The sequence below is a fragment of the Halichoerus grypus genome, chromosome 2, assembly GCF_964656455.1.
Source record: "Halichoerus grypus chromosome 2, mHalGry1.hap1.1, whole genome shotgun sequence".
Lineage (NCBI taxonomy): Eukaryota > Metazoa > Chordata > Mammalia > Carnivora > Phocidae > Halichoerus > Halichoerus grypus.
In genome coordinates, this window is record NC_135713.1 from 92,028,206 (window position 1) to 92,046,363 (window position 18,158).

General features: G+C 38.1%; 1 protein-coding gene across 6 annotated transcripts in view; it reads right to left on the reverse strand.

Moving 5' to 3' along the window:
• MSH3 (mutS homolog 3) overlaps positions 1-18,158 on the reverse strand; it is a 236,554-nt gene that overhangs the window by 159,390 nt on the left and 59,006 nt on the right. For 5 of the 6 annotated variants that reach the window (XR_013445733.1, XM_078067114.1, XM_078067112.1 and 2 more), the window contains exons 2-8: positions 17,811-17,931; positions 13,848-14,068; positions 9,961-10,176; positions 8,212-8,328; positions 7,704-7,823; positions 6,389-6,532; positions 3,014-3,180 (exon numbers count right to left, since the gene is read on the reverse strand). Coding sequence is in view for 5 of the 6 variants with exons in the window: in XM_078067112.1 (XP_077923238.1) it covers positions 3,014-3,180; positions 6,389-6,532; positions 7,704-7,823; positions 8,212-8,328; positions 9,961-10,176; positions 13,848-14,068; positions 17,811-17,931 (1,106 nt within the window). In the remaining variant the exon portion in view is untranslated. Of the gene's footprint in view, positions 1-3,013; positions 3,181-6,388; positions 6,533-7,703; positions 7,824-8,211; positions 8,329-9,960; positions 10,177-13,847; positions 14,069-17,810; positions 17,932-18,158 lie in introns of those variants that run through there. The other variant, XM_078067115.1, reaches the window with a different exon arrangement.

Consider the following 18,158-nt stretch of genomic DNA (forward strand, 5'->3'; position numbering starts at 1 on the left):
TAAAAATAGAATTCTGTAAGCAGCTAGAGACAAAAGGTCCACAGCCTACAAGGGTAGACACATAAGGTTATCAGCAGACCTGTCCACAGAAACTTGGCAGGCCAGAAGAGAATGGCATGAAACATTCAACGTGCTGAATGGGAAAAGTATGCAGCCAAGAATACTTTATTCAGCAAGGCTGTCATTCTGAATAGAAAGGGAGAGAAAGTTTCCAAGACAAGCAAAAACCAAAGTTCATGAACACTAAACCAGCCCTACAAGAAATATTTGACCCTTTGAGCAGGAAAAGGACCAAAACCAACAAAGAATAGAAAGGAACAGAGACAATCTACAGGAACAGTGACTTTACAGGTAATACAATGGCACTAAATTTGTACCTATCAATAATTGCTCTGAATGTAAATGGACTAAATGCTCCAATCAAAAAAGACATACGGTATCACAATGGATTAAAAAAACAAGACCCCGGGGGCGCCTGGGTGGCTCAGTTGGTTAAGCGACTGCCTTCAGCTCAGGTCATGATCCTGGAGTCCCGGGATCGAGTCCCACATCGGGCTCCCTGCTCAGCGGGGGGTCTGCTTCTCCCTCTGATCCTCTTCCCTCTCGTGCTCTCGGTCTCTCATTCTCTCTCTCTCAAATAAATAAAAAAAAATCTTTAAAAAAAAAAACAAGACCCAGGGCACCTGGGTGGCTCAGTCGTTAAGCATCTGCCTTCAGCTCAGGTCATGATCCCACAGTCCTGGGATCGAGCCCCACATCGGGCTCCCTGCTCAGAGGGAAGCCTGCTTCTCCCTCTCCCACTCCCCCTACTTGTGTTCCCTCTTTCGCTGTCTCTCTCTCTGTCAAATAAATAAATAAAAATAAAAGTAAAATTAAAAAATAAAAATAAAAAAACAAGACCCATCAATATGCTGCTTACAAGAGACTCATTTTAGACCCAAAGAAAAATGGAAGTGTTGATTCAACTGACTGACTTTAGTCACAGTTATACCTAAGTCAAGTGAATATACACACAGTTATAAAGAAAAATGAAAACCAGACACAAAATATTGGAAATAGTTTTAGAAGACTATCTTAAAAATTTTTTGAGATTTTATTAATTTTTTTAGGTCTTCAAGAGCAGCACCCCTTATTAGTCTACTGTCTCACTTTTAATTATTCAAGTTTTAGCTCACTGTCAGAAGAGGATAATAAAATAAGGGGACTTGATGCAGAATTTTTCATCTATCCAATTGGCAGAAATTGTTTAAGTGATCCAATGTTAGCAAGGTTCAAGCAACTCTCTTACTATTCAGTAGTGGTAGAAGTATAAACAGATATGACCATTCTAGCAAGCAACCAAGAGCTTCATAAAATATTTATACCCTGTGACCCAGTAATCCACTTTTAGGAATTTAGCTTAAGAAAATAATCAGAGGGGCGCCTGGGTGGCTCAGTTGGTTAAGCAACTGCCTTCGGCTCAGGTCATGATCCTGGAGTCCCGGGATCGAGTCCCGCATCGGGCTCCCTGCTCAGCAGGGCGTCTGCTTCTCCCTCTCCCGCTCCCCCCTCTTGTGCTCTCTCTCTCTCAAATAAATAAATAAAAATAAAATCTTTAAAAAAAAAAAGAAAAAAGAAAATAATCAGAAATGCACACAAATATTTCTATGCATGGGTATTTATCACAGCAATATTTGTAAAACTGAAAAGTGAATGCAACATAACAAAAGGGGAATGGATAAATTATCCATTTACATGACTGAGTGGTACGTAGTCATTTTGTTTTTACTGACTACCTACTGAAATATTAGGAGATGAAGTGATGTCCTCTAGAATTTGCTTCAAATAAATAATTCAAGGAGAGAGGGAGTAGGGATATTGATGAAATGAAATCAACTGAGTTGAGCAATGCTGAAGGTGCTTGATGGATTCATGGGTGTTCACTGCACTATTCTGTATAATTTTGTATATGTCTGAAATTTTCCACAATAAAATAAAATCTTCCACAAAAAAGTATGGGAAATTTTAGGTAAAAAACCAGGACACAAACTGATTTTGCAACATGAATCCAAGTTTCTAAAACAAAAAAGGTGATATACATGCATAGAAACAACACACCAAAACATTTAGGAGTAATTATTTCTGTGTTATAGGATTTGACTTATTTTTAGCTCTTCATTTTTTTTGGTAACTCCCAGTTTTTCCTAAATGATCAAGAATTAGTAGTATAACCAAAAAAATACATTATGAAAGCTACTTAGAAAGAAGTTCAATCCAAATGAGAACAGAACACTCTAAACTCGCAGAATAAAAAAATACATGGAACTTCACTAAATCAATTAGTTTGACTTTCTAATTGATCTGTCAACCTACTAAATAACAATCTTTAGGGACTCTCTTGCCTAGTCTAAAGTCCAAATTCCTCAACATATAATCCTCTCCATTGGAGCCCCAGCCCGCCTTTCCAGTGTCTTTTCTCCCCCGACACTCCACCACGTAGCAGGATGGAATGGTCCCAACAAGGTACCTTCATGTTTGTCCCTTAATACATCAGGCTTTGTGAATCCAGTTAGGTAGTACACATCTGCATCTCTTGCTGGATTATAAAGCCTGCCAGACATAGACCACAACCACATCCTCTCCTTCTGTATACCACAGTGCCTAGCATACTGCCTCATCAATAAGAAGTGTGACCTTAGATCGAATAAATACAAGTCCTAGACAGAGCCACAAATTAAAACTTGCAGCACAGATAAAGCATTTTCAAATTTATTTAACCTTTATAAGAAATGAACTCTAAATTACCTCCAGAAACTGAAGATTAATTACCAAATAATATAAAACCACTTTAAAAATCCTACATTAAGGTGATATTAGGGGTAATTTTAGTTTTCTTTTTTGACATTTCCACTCCTGTTAAAATATTTTTTAAGTAAAAACTTTTCAACAACCTTAATAAGTTGCATAAGTACCAGTTTGGGAATCAAATCTGAGTTTCAAAATCAGTGTTCTTTTCTGTGATGTGCCATCTTACCGAGCAGCTGTGGCTCTGTGGACGAGCGTCTCTGTTGGCTCTGACAAGTGGGAGGGAAGCAGCAGCTCCACCGGCTGCAGGCGCAGTATCCGAGTTTCTAGCTCCGAACGGGAAGCAGAGTCCTGGAAACTATCAAACACCACCTCACCTGTGGCAGGCTGTACTCCCTGAAAACAAAAACACTACGTCACAGACAAAATAGTTTTCCCAATTATAACCCTGACACATTATAAGCAAACATGGGAATGTGGTAAAGAGGATACACTCTTTAGTATGTAGTCCATTTCTAAAGTATTTGAAAACCTGTGTACTTTCCAAGATTCTTAGGTAGGAAGTCAGACTCACCAATATCTAAGCTATGCTAGATGGGATTTTTAGAGACACTCTAAGTCTTGGATCCAACAAAACTGACAGAATGACTCTGACAAGTCCCAAAACCCTCAGTTCCTTCTTCGTGAAGTGGGAATAAATCAGCCTACTTTAATCTTCAGATTACTGCAAGAGTCAAATTATAAAACAAACGTGCATGCTTTGTGAACTACACAGTACTGTACAATTAGCAGTTGTCATCACTAAAAGCAATATGTTCCTAGTAACGTGGCCATCAGAGTAGTAGTAAATTTCTACTTCATTATATAAAATTAATCAATAAAAGTATAATTTTTGCAAAAAAAACCAAAAAGCACAAATACAACAAACTCTGAATGAATCTCAACTAGAGAATCTATCCAGGGAAATAACCATGAAAACTAAAAGCTACCCCCTATCATCCTAAGCCATAGCAAAGATAAGCTGGAAAAAATCATGGTTTGGGAGAGGTGGTAAGTAATCTACGGAAGGCTGAAGGGTGATAAAGTGGTGGAGCCAAGGGTCATGTGGCCTCACTCCATAGGCCACGCTCTCGTCCACTGCTGATGCTTAAGAAATGCATGGCACTAGTTACAGACGGCACAGACGGCATTAGCTACACTCATCCCTACACTCAAACACTGCCGACACCAAGTCAACTGACACAGCCTCTTGGGAAAACAGCATGGTATTTTCTCGACAAGTCGTGAGCATCCAGTATCACAACTCAGCAAATCCTCCCCGAGGTATATACTGAGAGGTATGTATACCACAAGGCATGCACAAAAAGGTTTCTAACAGCATTCTCTGCACAACCAAAATTTAACAAGAACCCACATGTCTATTAATAGAAGACTGAATAAAGTGTAAATCATAAAATGAAATACAACACAGCAATGACAATGAAAACACAACTACAGTAACACAGATAAATAAATCTCATATACAAATAGTAGTTTGTAAACAAAAGGAGCAAGATCCAAAAAGATACAATATATTTACATTTGTACATAGTTTAAGGTGGTAAAACTGGAACTAAAAGCAAGGAAATGACGGGGCTCCGTAGCTCAGGGGTTAGAGCACTGGTCTCGTAAAAGCAAGGAAATTATTATCATAAAAGTCTGGATTACAATGACCTCTGCTGAAGGGAGGGGGCCTTTCTCTATGCAATATTCTATTTCCTGACCTAGGTGGTTGTCTCACATTACTATAATTACTGCAATTATGCACTCTGTTTTATGAATTTTTTTCTTTTGAATATTTTATAATTTTTTGAAGGCCCTCATTTTTGGCTCAAGGAACTTCCTTAATTCTAGCCAAGAGACCTTCTCTAGTACCCAGATAGCTGGACTATAAGTATATTAGTATACTTAAGTAAATTTATCTCCCAATCTACAAACCAAACATTTACAAAAGCTAGTTACGGAAGTTCAGGTAACAAATTTATCAGCCTAATTCCCCTTTGCCTTTTTTAAATCAGAGAAATGGTCTATATTATAACACCCACAACATCTATTACGATGCGATATGTGACACTAAGAACCCCAAAGTTAGTCTGTATAAAACTGTGCACCACCCAGAGTGAAGGTCAAGGGCATAATTGCAGCAGTACTATCAACACTAAAACCTTTGATTTGACACTGCCACTATCTAGAAGATAACTCTTACGGAGGGACAGAGAACTCATGACACTCATTACAACAGGGAAAAACCCGGCAAGAATAGTACTGAGGGGAAAAAAAGAAGAGATCCATCGCAGCCACACTGAGTTTGAGGAGTGAGGACAAATTCTAAGTGCCGTACCCAGCAAAAAGTTGGGTGCAGGAGGCTGGCTCTCAGGAGAGAGGTGCAGCCCGGGCCCACAGCTTTGGATGTCATCAGCCCAAAAGCGGTCACTGAGGTCAAGGATAGGACCCAGGAAAACACGTGAGAGGAATTTCCCATTTTCATACACAATGATTAACCCTGGCAGCAAGCACTAAGCACTAAGGAGGAATTGTATATGATCAGCTCTGTTCTTTAGACTGAGTTTAGGGTAAATATAAAATAGCACGTTACACATATTAAAGCTTAAAGACAAATAACCTTACTATTTGTAAATAGACCCAATTTGCCTATGGCTAGACAAAAAGGACTTCTCAAGGATAAAAAAAAAAAAAACATTCACCCAACAGTAATGCTAGCTCCCTGAGACAAAGGTCTATTGGCTAAGCAAATGTCAAGTTAGCACAAACTTATCCAACCAGAATTAGGTATTAAAAAGTACTTTGGAGACATCTGGGTTGTAAGAATTTTTGTTGATATTGCAGCTGATTGCAAAAGTTAGAAAAAACAAAGAGAATGAGTTACTACTTAGGCAAGGAATCCTACTTTGGCTTCACCTACAACAGAACGAGGGAGTCTAATAGTTCTGAAGGGCACTAAAAAATTTGAGGTTTTGAGCAGAGTTCAGGTAGGTCTGTAAATGGGCAAATTTATTCACAAATTGCTAGACGGCAAAATCAATAAAACTACGATTCACAAATTGTATTTCTCTAGAAGAATGACTATAAGTATTCCTAATGTCATTAAGTATAGAGTTTTGTATTTGCCAAGTATCATTTCCCCCTAACTATTCCCTCTCCTCCAAATCTATATACAACAATCCCATCATCATGTGTTTAACTTCAAATTTCTAGAGGAAATTTGCAAAACCCTTTACTATCTGTGCATGTGTTGGCTTAGTGTTTCCTTCTGCTGTTTCTTATCCATACCCATGCTTATCATTGGGTCCATCTTGAACCCAAACTCACGGAGCACATGGACAGAAACTACCTGGATGTCTCCATAGCACAGAGTGCCAAGTAGCCATATGAGAAAATCTTAACTAGTGATTTAACATACAAAATTATAAGGAAAAATGTTTTTCTAGTACAATTACTTGAGGGCACATTTCATCAGATAGTCTTATTGTAAACCCTACATGAGTACTCACAGAGATACCTACCATGAACATCTATCATTCGTCTTTACCTACAATGCACTTACCACGATTCCAAAGAAAATGTTCCCCTTTTTTTTGTCCTTAACATTTTCCTTATTTTCACAGATACACAGAAGAAAGCTGGTAGAAGTATCAGTCGTTATGTCATCGACATTTACAGCATCATCCAGCTTGACTAAAGGGTTCACATGTAATAATCATTAAAGAAAATTATATGCTACATTCCCATTAACTGCTTTCTCCTTTAAAATAATGCTTCATTTTCCCAGACATTTTTGCTCTGTGCAAAATCTTCCATACAGCCTTCATTCTTCTGATTTACTCTGATCATAGTTACGTGCCTTATCTTCCCTAAGATAGGAGGCTTGTAAGGACAAACAATTATTATCTTCTCACTTCCCAAAGGGCCTAGGAGAGTACCCTTGCGGAAGCTCAAATATTAATCTGCTTCTTTACTTGGATAATGCTAAGACTTGAATCCTTAACAGTCCCACAATGCTTAATTCCACAAGTCAAAGCATGAATACACTAAAATAGTGTAAATTACTTTCCTCCTTTAAGGTGCCTAAAGCTCTGAGAAAAAGCACGAGAATTTTTAAAAGACATGAAAAAAGAAAACCAAGGAAGAAAATAGACACATAATATGTGTATGCATGTATGCATATGTAGGGAGTCCGTTAATTAAATTCTCAGAGATAAATGCTGATTTGGGACATTTTCAGAAGTCAATCCGAAAACAACCAACTTAGGCATCAGCAGGTAAGAACTATAGCAATGGCAAAAGAGAAGCAGGGAGGTGTACCATTTTAGGAGCAGGCTTCAAGTTCAGGCAAAAGCAGCAATAAAATTACCAGGTTCCTACAGGCTGATCAGCTTAGAACAGCAGAGAACTATTAATGGTTTGGGGTCTACTCTGTGTAATAGCTGTTTCTATTCATGATATTATTGGAACAAAACGGTCTTCACAATTTGGGTAGAAGTTAAGCAGGTCTCTAAATAATTTGGGTAGAAGTTAAGCAGGTCTCTAAATAAGCAGGTTTGTAATAAACCATAAAAAGAAATACTGCTTTCACACAGTATCTTTTAAGACCTTATCCCTGCAGGGGCGCCTGGGTGGCTCAGTCATTAAGCGTCTGCCGTCGGCTCAGGTCATGATCCCAGGGTCCTGGGATCGAGCCCCGCATCGAGCTCCCTGCTCAGAGGGAAGCCTGCTTCTACCTCTCCCACTCCCCCTGCTTGTGTTCCCTCTCTCACTGTGTCTCTCTGTCAAATAAATAAATAAAATCTTAAATAAATAAATAAATAAATAAAACAAAGCCTTTGTAACATTTACGAGAAAAATTCCTATTCAAAAAGGATATCTTCTCCAATAAGTGTAGATTTCGTATAAAGAGCAGTCAATTTCCGGGAAAACGGTGAACTTCTATTGTCCCCGACAGCCTTTAATGCTGCAGTTTCTGTCTGCTTCACGACTCCCACCTTCAACAAAAATAAATACTGAGTATCAAACCTGATGGAAATTGTTTTAAAGAAACACATTTGAAGACTTTAAAAGGTTAATTCTGAAACATATAAAATAAACACATTTGTCCACAATGTCCAGATGTAGGGCTTAAGTAATAAGCACCACAAAGAGCTTGCAAGTGTGGATAAATCACTAAGAAACAATATCACAGACTTTTTTTTTTTTAATTTACCTTAAAATTCTAGTACAGTAAAAACTCATGAAGATATAATGCTAATAATTGTGACACACTTGCATTTCCCAAAGGCCGAATTCCAATTACAACCTACCACCTTACAGAACATGTTTTCACTCTCTGAAGGGAACCCAATCCCGTTTGCACAAGTCAAAGCCAAAGCTGACCTTATATCCCTTTGCCACAAGGCGGCGTACGTGAACAAACAGTCTGTGAGTAGGTATGCTTGCTGTCATAAAGTTGTGATCTAAATGGCAATAAATATTGAGCTCCCGGGCTGCAATCTAAAAAATTTAAAAAGAGAGTTATCAATAAATTTCTCTTTCAAGAGTCCCTGTGTGGTGTTTGCTCACTTTGCTAAAAATCCATCAAGGTATACACTTGGGATTAGTGCACTTCTCTACCTGTGCGGTATTATCAATAAAAAGTGTAAAAGACATTTCCCATATAGAAGCCTATGGTTTAATCTATTTTTGGCAGTTCCCACGGCCTAACCTCAGGGCCAACACCTGTATCTATAAATGACATGGGAAAATATGACAGGTCTTCTATGCCCCTAGATCTACTGAAACCTTACTTCCCTGCATAAGGACTATTCAGTGCACAGAGTGTGAGACTCTAAGAGTAAGAATTTGCAACAAAGCACATGCAAATACTGAAAATGAGGAGATACTACCATACATAAATTCTGAAGCTACTTGGACAGAGGATATCTTTGAGGAAATGAGAAGAGAACCCCCTGGTCTGGTTAGCTAATGCACGATGCATAAATAAATGATAGGAATGCAGAACCAGGCAACACCACCTGACTCCCTGCTACCTTCTGGAAAGCTCGATGGCTCAGATATTGCCCACTGGAGTCATGGAACTCTCATTCCAACATTCTCACTCCCTCACCCCACCCGTCTCTGGACTGTATTAGTTCCTCACTGCAGGGCCAGAAGACATTAGCCTCTAACTTACCACTCGACCTGGAGAGAAGGAGAAAGAATGACATTTTCTTTCACTCCTTTACCTATACGATGCCAACTATGTATCTGTTCCTGTCTTCAGGAAACACGCTGACTCTGCTTCAAAGTCTAACTTCGTAACACCAAACACAACACGATGCTACCTATACTAAAGATCACCACTTCCATGCCCCAACAGGATTTTAAAAACCGGAAGAAAAGTTGGTTAAGTCTTTACTTCCTATCCATGAGGTAGATGTTAGCTGTGCCACCCCATCACTCTCCGATGATGTCTGACATCTGATGACATAGACCTAAAATTGTGGAATCATCACAATCATGCATGACTCCAACAGAACATCAGCGATGCGTTCCCTACACTTGCCCACTAAATGCTCAAATTCACTTCTAACCTTAACTTCTGCCTACATCAAATACCTCAAAATTAAATACAAAATCAACTTAGACTAACAGAGCAAGATGACTGACATACAAAGAGACTGTAAGACTTCAAACGCCTTCTGCAGGTGCCTGGCAGTTAATGTGCTCTTCCACTGAGATGTAACTACCTTCCAGGCCATCAAAATTTATAAATTCAGAGTAAATGGGCCATCTGAAAATTTTTTCTTGCTTGAGTCTTCATCAGGAAACATAAATACTCACATGATTATGGTTCATTCACTATCTGATTCATCCAATCACCTTGCAGTGGATGAAAGGTCCTGGACAAGCTCATGGAGAAAAGGCACGACATTCCAAAAGGGGTCCCTCACTCCTCTCCCACTGGTCTAGCACCCCCCAAGTTCGCCTGTGTTTATTTGTAGTTTTTACTTTAAATGACAGCATTTTAAAAAGCAACTGATCACACTGGTCCTCTTATAAAGTCAGAAAATGAAACAAAAATATCGGAAAATATTTCAGGCTGGACAAGAAGAATATGAAGAAGTATTTGAAAAAATAACTTACCTCTGCATCTTCCCCAAAGAATCTATACTTATATCCACATTCCACACACAAAATTGCATCTTTCTGCTGCTGCTTCAATTCTATGTATTGTAATTCTAAAGGTGTGTAGATGCTTTTGGTCCGTTTGTTAGATGGCTTAGGATCAGAAGTTTTTTGTAAATTGTCATCACCCATGTGTGATGATCCAAAAGGATTGCGATCAGAAAGTGTCTTATCCTGGCAACCAAAAGATTTTTATAGTTTAGAAAGTATTAACCATAATAATAGTTTTCAGAAAGAGAGAGAAGGCAAACTTGGCACAAACCTAACAACTGGTGAATCTAAGTGAAAGTTTACAGGAATACATAGTATATTCAGGTAAACTTTTTTGCAGGTTTGAAATTTTTTTCAGGGTAAAAGACTAAAAAAAAAAAAAAAAAGAGCCAAACTAAACTACTGTATAATTATTTAAGCAAATTTTAAAAGCCTAAACATTTTAGTTTTATACACCTCTTTTTAAATTCTATTTCATTAAATCTATTGTAATTAACATTTTTCTCTTCCATATTTATTCCTAGATGTGTAAGGCACAAAGAGTGAGCAGGCATGAATGTCTCTCTCTCAACAGTAGGTAAGACCACTTTCAATAAGTATGCCATCAGTTAAAGCTACACTTAATGTTTCAAATTTCCAAGCACAGTCTAAAAGATAGTACATTCCACAAATCTTGATTACAAGAAAGAAGCATGATTTTTTTTGGTAAAGAGATATGACACAGAGCTTTTGAAAAGTATAAAGCACAAGGTCACATTTCAACATTAGTATTCCTGCTAGCCTTCCCTTCATATGTGAAAACCGTAACTAATTCCAGTTTAGAGCATAGGGCAAATTCCTTGCTTGTGAGACTTATTTATACAAAAGATAAAATGAGACAAATTTGTAGGATAAATCTGACTTCTAGCTAACTGTCACTGTGTCACTGCCATCATCTAAAAATTTATCGGCTATGCCTGGAATTAAAAATATGACCTAAAAGGGGTGCCTGGGTGGCTTAGTTGGTTAAGCATCTGCCATCAGCTCAGGTCATGATCCCAGGGTCCTGGGATCGAGCCTGAGTGGGCTCCCTGCTCCAAGGGGAGTCTGCTTCTCCCTCTCCCTCAGCCTCCCCCCACCCCCGTCCACTTGTGCTCTCTGGCTCTCTCTGTCAAATAAATAAATAAAATCTTTAAAAAATACATATATATGGCCTAAAGGACTAGTGATCAGGGGCGTCTGGCTGGCTCGGTCAGAAAACCATGCAACTCTTGGTCTCGTAGTCATGGGTTCGAACCCCACGTTGGGTGTAGAGATTACTAAAAAAATAAATAAATAATCTTTAAAAGACTAATGATCAGGGGCACCTGGGTGGTTCAGTCGGTTAAGTGTCTGACTCTTGATTTCAGCTCAGGTCATGATCTCAGGGTCCTGGGATGGAGCCCTACATCGGGCTCTGGTCTCTACACTCAGCAGGAAGTCTGCTTGAGATTCTCGCTTTCCCTCTTCCTCTGCCCCTCCCCCACTCAAATAAATAAATCTTTAAAAAAAAGACCAGTGATCAGCAGAGGAAGAGAAGAGAAAAAGAGAAATGTCCTATAGGGCCAAGGGAGAGGACCTTGATCCAAGAGAAAGCCCAGCAACATGTACTTTACAGTTGCATTTAAAAATTTGGCTTAGGGGCACCTGGGTGGCTCAGTCATTAAGCGTCTGCCTTCGGCTCAGGTCATGATCCCAGGGTCCTGGGATCGAGCCCCACATCTGCCTCCCTGCTCAGCGGGAAGCCTGTCTCTCCCTCTCCCACTCCCCCTGCTTGTGTTCCCTCTCTCACTGCGTGTGTGTGTGTGTGTCTCTCTCTCTCTGTCAAATAAATAAATAAAATCTTAAAAAAATAAAAAATTTTAAAAAATTTAAAAAAAAATAAAAATTTGGCTTAGCTGAAATAGGAGGTAGAGATGTGAATTATCTGAATAGTGCAGCCCAGCAAATCTCCAAATATCAGCAATGAGATGGTGAGGTGTGGGAAGGTGTGGCAACGGAAGGGTAAGTCAATGTATCAGATGAGAGAATGCATTTGCTTTTAACTTTGATGGATTCTCTCATTTGTTTCCATGTCTTTTATGTAAAATCCAGGAATACCATATACTTGAAGAAAATATATTTCCTAGAAAAAAAAGTTCTTACTTTATGCTTTATTCACATATGGAATGAGAGCAGGCATGCAGAAAAAAACTTTTTTTTTTTTTTTTTTTTTAAAGATTTTATTTATTTATTTGAGACAGAGAGAATGAGAGAGAGCGAGTACATGAGAGGGGGGAGGGTCAGAGGGAGAAGCAGACTCCCCGCCGAGCAGGGAGCCCGATGCGGGACTCGATCCAGGGACTCCAGGATCATGACCTGAGCCGAAGGCAGTCGCCCAACCAACTGAGCCACCCAGGCGCCCCCAGAAAAAAACTTTTATACTAATAAGTCAATCTGAATACTTGAGTATTAAGCAACTTTTTTTTTTTTTTACCATTTGGGTGGAAATACTTCTCAGAATGTTAAAATGGGAATTTCAAAACCTATCAAGACTTATGGAGTTGTTGACTCCCACACTAATGGTCCCAGACCCTAGACCCTGGCCATTTAACTTCACTTAGTAGCTTTTACCATTTGTCTGTGTCCTTCCATGCCATCAGTCAGCTATCTCCTGTAATGACGTCCATGTACTACACTTCTAGGTGTCCCTTCTAACTGGTGACTTCTAATGTGCTGTGAATCAGAAATACCAAGGTGGTCATTTTATGTATAAAGTAATGGTAAACAAGCTCTCATGAAGCCCTACGGTAAACTCTCCAATTAATAAAGTGAGCTTTAATAGACAAATGTTTTGATATCAATATTTTTATGACCACTACACTCAAGTGAACTGCTTCTAAGTATTTAAAGAGATTAAAAATAAAAACAAAAACACCTTTTTTCCTGATGACCTACAATAAGTCAATAGATCTCAGCTTGGATGAAGGAGGAGTTCGTGAACCTGGATTTTGTGGGAAGGAGTGTAAACTTCTGAAAATTACATAAAAAAATTATGTTGGTGTGAGTATTTTTATGAGTAAAAAATCCATTGCTTTCAGTCCATAGCTTTTTAAAAATCCAATTCATTTAAATGACTCAAAAAAAAACTAATTTCTCTAATTCAATGGCTCTCAACCATGGTTACACATTAAAATGAGAGCTTTTAAACAATATTCATACTCCGTTCTTAGCGAAAACCAGTATGATTCTGAAGGTTTTTGTTATCAGCATTTTTTTAAGTTCTCCAGGTGATTCTAATTTAAAGCTGGCCTGCGAACCACTGTTCTGAATTGTAGATGTTAATGACAGAGCAAAAGTTAAATTCCTTGATTTTGCAATGCTGAAAAACACTAATATATCATATAACAGTGGAAGTAAAGAGCCATATATGTTTGGTTTGCCTTTGAATTTACTTTATATCACCAAGTTTTCAACTAAAAACCTCAAAACCCACATATATTGCCTATGGTTTTCCATCATGGTAACTATAAGGAGGATTATAAAACTTGTGCTTGTATTCATCAGTAAGAATCCCCCCAAGCCAAGGATTTTTAACCTAGGCTGTACATCAGAATCACCCAGGGGCTTTTTTTTTGGTTCTGTTTTAATACAAACCAATTCTTCCTTCCTTAATACATAGTAAATCACAATCTCCATGGACTTAAAAAATAAATAAGCTAAAATGCAAAAGCTCCCGCAGCTAATCTGGATTAGCCAAGTTTGGGAACCACTGCCTTGTGTGAACCCACAGAACCTAATGGCACCTCAGAACCTACTGATTTGAGTAACTGGATATTCATCTACAAAACACATACCTTTTGACTAATATGAGATTTGGAATCTTCACAAGAAACTGCCTTCTTTGCACGTAGATGATCGATATCGTCAAAATCAGTACATTTTGGCAGAATTGCAAATCTCTCCTGGAGAGGCTCTGTCTGAACTCTACGTTGAGGAGGGGCAGAATCGCAGCAGAATTTTTTCAATTTTTCCAGAGACTTTAAAACATTCTTGGGCCTCAGACATTTCTTTGGCTCTTAGTTAGCAAATCAGAAGAAAATATAACAATAGTATTTTGTTCTCATTATGTCAATTCATAACCAACGTAGGATTTTTAAAGAGGGAGCTTCTCACTAAAGCAATGAATCTAACTACAATGTGATAAGGAAATAAAGAAACATTTGGGTTTAGGGTAAAGATAGCATACTGAAACATACGTGTAATTTCACTTGGTCCTGAAACCCCATTACAAACTATAGTAGGGTTTTTCTTTTTTTCTTTTCTTTTCTTTTTTTTTTTTTTTTTTTTAGGACATAAGGACAGAGAGAAAAGGAGAAGTGACAGGTGCAAATAAAAAATCTGAAACTAGAAGAAAAAATAGATGAATAATAACCAATTTAGCACACCTGAAAGCTAAATCCTAAACCAGTAGTGAAGAAAACCAAGGACCAATACCACTGGGGTGTCTGGGTGGCTCAGTCGTTAAGCGTCTGCCTTCGGCTCAGGTCGTGATCTCAGGGTCCTGGGATGGAGCCCTGCATCAGGCTCCCTGCTCAGCAGAGTCTGCTTCTCCCTCTCTCTCTGACCCTTCTCCCTGCTTGTTCGTTCTCTCTCTCTCAAATAAATTAAAAAAAAAAAAGTATACTGTAAGTGTGTATATTATACAAGGACTTCCCTCCTACAGATATTAAAAAACTTTCCTGGGATGGGGGTGGTTTACAAGTCTTGGGGTTGTACTCATAAAAATCTGAATTTATTTATACATCATTACGATAGTGCTCGCTTCAGTAGCACATATACTATAAGCATTAAGATAATGAAGATTTGTATTTATCAAAATACTCCTGAGATAGAGTTCTATACTATGTTTATCTGTAATTCAAATAAGAATATTAACAACATAAAAAGTCGACTCTGAATTTTGACCCATGTAGGAGATTTTATTTACCAAAGAAGGCCAGATATATATATCCCATCCTGTTTGCTCTTCTTACAATGTAATGCTGACACTCTGGCGCTGAGAGGTGGGATAGACAGTCCCTCCTCTTGAACAAAGGCAAGCCTTTGTAACTAACTCATCCAACAGCATAAGGCATGTTAACTTCTGAAGCTAGCTCTTAGAATTCAATACAGCTTCTGTCTGACTCTCAGGGTGCTCATCCTTGGAGACTCAAGCTATGAGGAAACTCAAGCTAGCTCACAGAGAAAGACCAGTGGTGTGCTGGATGAAGCCAATTGATACTGGCTTATTAGAGCCCACTGTTAAACCTTCAAGAATTTTGTAAGCCAGCTGTCAAACACAGCCATGATTACAAATTAGATTACGTAAACTTACAATTAAATAAATTGTATTAAAAACAAAGGTAATAAATACTCAAACCTCATCGTTTTTTAAAACTGTTACTACACTTTACTTATCTACGTTCTTTTTTTTATTACCTATGTTCTAAAGGTTATTAATGTCCATTTTTTCCATGTGGTAGAAATACTATATAATAATATGCTATTGCTACTATGTATTCCTTCCCAACTCTAGAAAAATCAAACTTTAGGAACAGAACTACTCTAAACCATCTCTTCCAAAATTTAAAAACAATCCTTAAAAAGATCAAATTGATCCACAAAGAATTTAACTGTGTGCCAGAACAAAGTCCAACATTCTTTAAAGAAACACAAAACCGGGACGCCTGGGTGGCTCAGTCGGTTAAGCGTCTGCCTTTGGCTCAGGTCATGATCCCGGGGTCCTGGGATCGAGTCCCGCATCGGGCTCCCTGCTCCGCGGGGAGCCTGCTTCTCCCTCTGCCTCTGTCTCTCTCTCTGTCTCTCATGAATAAATAAATAAAATCTTTAAAAAAAAAAAAAAAAAAGAAACACAAAACCCAACACATGATTAACACAGAATTCAAAGTGTCTATGACCCAAACAATTACTTACTGGACATAAAAAAGGCAGGAAATAACAGTCAAGGGATACAGACCCAGGAATGACAGAGATTACAGAATTACCAGATATGGACATGAAAACATATTATAAAAATGTTCCACATAATCAAAAAGGTAAAGAAAAACACAAACAAAGAGAAGCAAAGGGAAGATTTGGATTTTGGGTTTTGTTTGTTTTTGGTAACAGCTTTACTGAGATGTAATTCACGTAGAGAAAAAGGTGATTTCTTTTAAAAGAACAAAGTAGAACTTCTAAAGATGAAACGTACAGTATCTGAGATGAACATTTTACTGAATGAGATTTATGGCAAATTAGACACCACAGAAGAAAAGATTACCAAATTTGAAAATGTAGCAGGAGAACTGATCCAAAATGAAGCACAAGGAGAAATAAGACTGGAAAACAAACGAAGGGGCTGGACTGACAGATGCTCTTTTCCCTTTTTCCTGAGCACCATTTTTTAACAAGTCACAAAAAGTCTTATTTCAAAACATTCTAAATCAATTGCCTTGTTAACAACAGAAAAGGGTATTATCAGATTTATCATTCTCTTTAAGTATACATCTCCATTTCTATACTTATTTCATACAAGGCTTTCATGTTGACCCTAAATCCAAACTTTACCTTTTGGGGAAGGATAGATATCTTACATGCTTGATCCACTGAATTGAGACTTTTTTTTTTTTTTTTTGCTTTCCTTTTATCTCAATCTCTGCCTAATTTTCTGGGGATCACGAAGAAAGAGGCATTTTCTGTTATCCCTTATAACAAATTCTCCGAGGCCAAGAACTAAAGAAATACTGCTCAACCATCTATAAATCCAGCACTACCTCTAGAAGTCCACAAGCTCGGAATGGTGGTTTTATCCAAAGACTTTTAGCATACAGAAAGAGCACTTCCGTGCTAAAAAAGGACAAGGTAGATTTACATGTCCTGACATTGAAAATTGTTCAAAACGTTCTGTTAAGTGGAAAATGATAGTTGCAAGTTAGTACATATAGTATAATACAACTTATAATATACAGTTGACCCTTAAACAACATGGTTTAAACTATGTGGGTCCACTTGGGGATTTTTTTCCTATAAATACAGTATGCTACTGTAAATGTATTTTCTCTCCCTTATGATTTTAACATTTTCTTTCCTCTAGCTTACTTTGTTGTAAAAATACAGTATATAATATATATAACATACAAAATATATGTTAATCAACTGTTTATGTTATCAGTATGGTTTCCTATCAAAAATATGCTATTAGTAGTTAAGTTTTGGGAGAGTCAGAAAGTTCTACATGGATTTTCAACGGTGCAGGGCATCAGTACCCCTCCCCCCCATGTTGTTCAAGGGCCAACTCTATTATTACTAAGTAATTTGTGGGTCTTTGTGTGTGTGTGTGTATATTTATACACACAGCTGTGTATAAATAGAGAAACCTGGAAAAATATTCATTAGCCCCCCTAAAATTACCAGGTCTCACTAAAAGGGAAGGATTATGGGGTCTTTTGTTGTCTACCTTCTATATTTCTGTATCGTTTGAGATTTTTATAACAAGAATGTTTTACTTTTATAATCAGGACAAAAACTAGCCAGGAGGAATAAAAGAGAAAATGGGGAGAACTACAGCCAAATTGCAGAACTCCAGTTCTACCTCCACACCCCCAAAGCCCTATTCACACCACAACTTATGGAGGGGCCACTCTACTCGAGCACAATGGAGACCTTTGTCCATAAAGGAAAAAATGGTGCAACTCTCCAATAACCTCCCCTGCTCTCTGGAGAATACAGTATCAGTACCACGACTAGTGAGAACGAACAATCATCGCCCTAGGACTCACCAGCATTCCCAAACATCATTGAATCACTTCTTCCTTCCTTTTCTTGGACTTTCTTTGCTTTCTTTTTAACAGGCCCATCACTCTCCAGTGGTCTCTTTTTACTGCTGCCAATTTCTGCAACCTATATTAGAAAATGATGTGTTATCTCTAATCTCAAAACTTGATGTATGTGAAATAATTTAAACCGTACTTCTGACTAACAAGGTCCTTGCCATCCACTCTTTTTGGAATCATCTACCTTTAGCCCTGGAAAGAACTATAGGTAAACTCTCCTTACTGTCATGAAAGACAGTGTGGAGACTGGAGGTCATGAGCCTCAGCACTTCAAGCCCTGCTAACATTAATCAG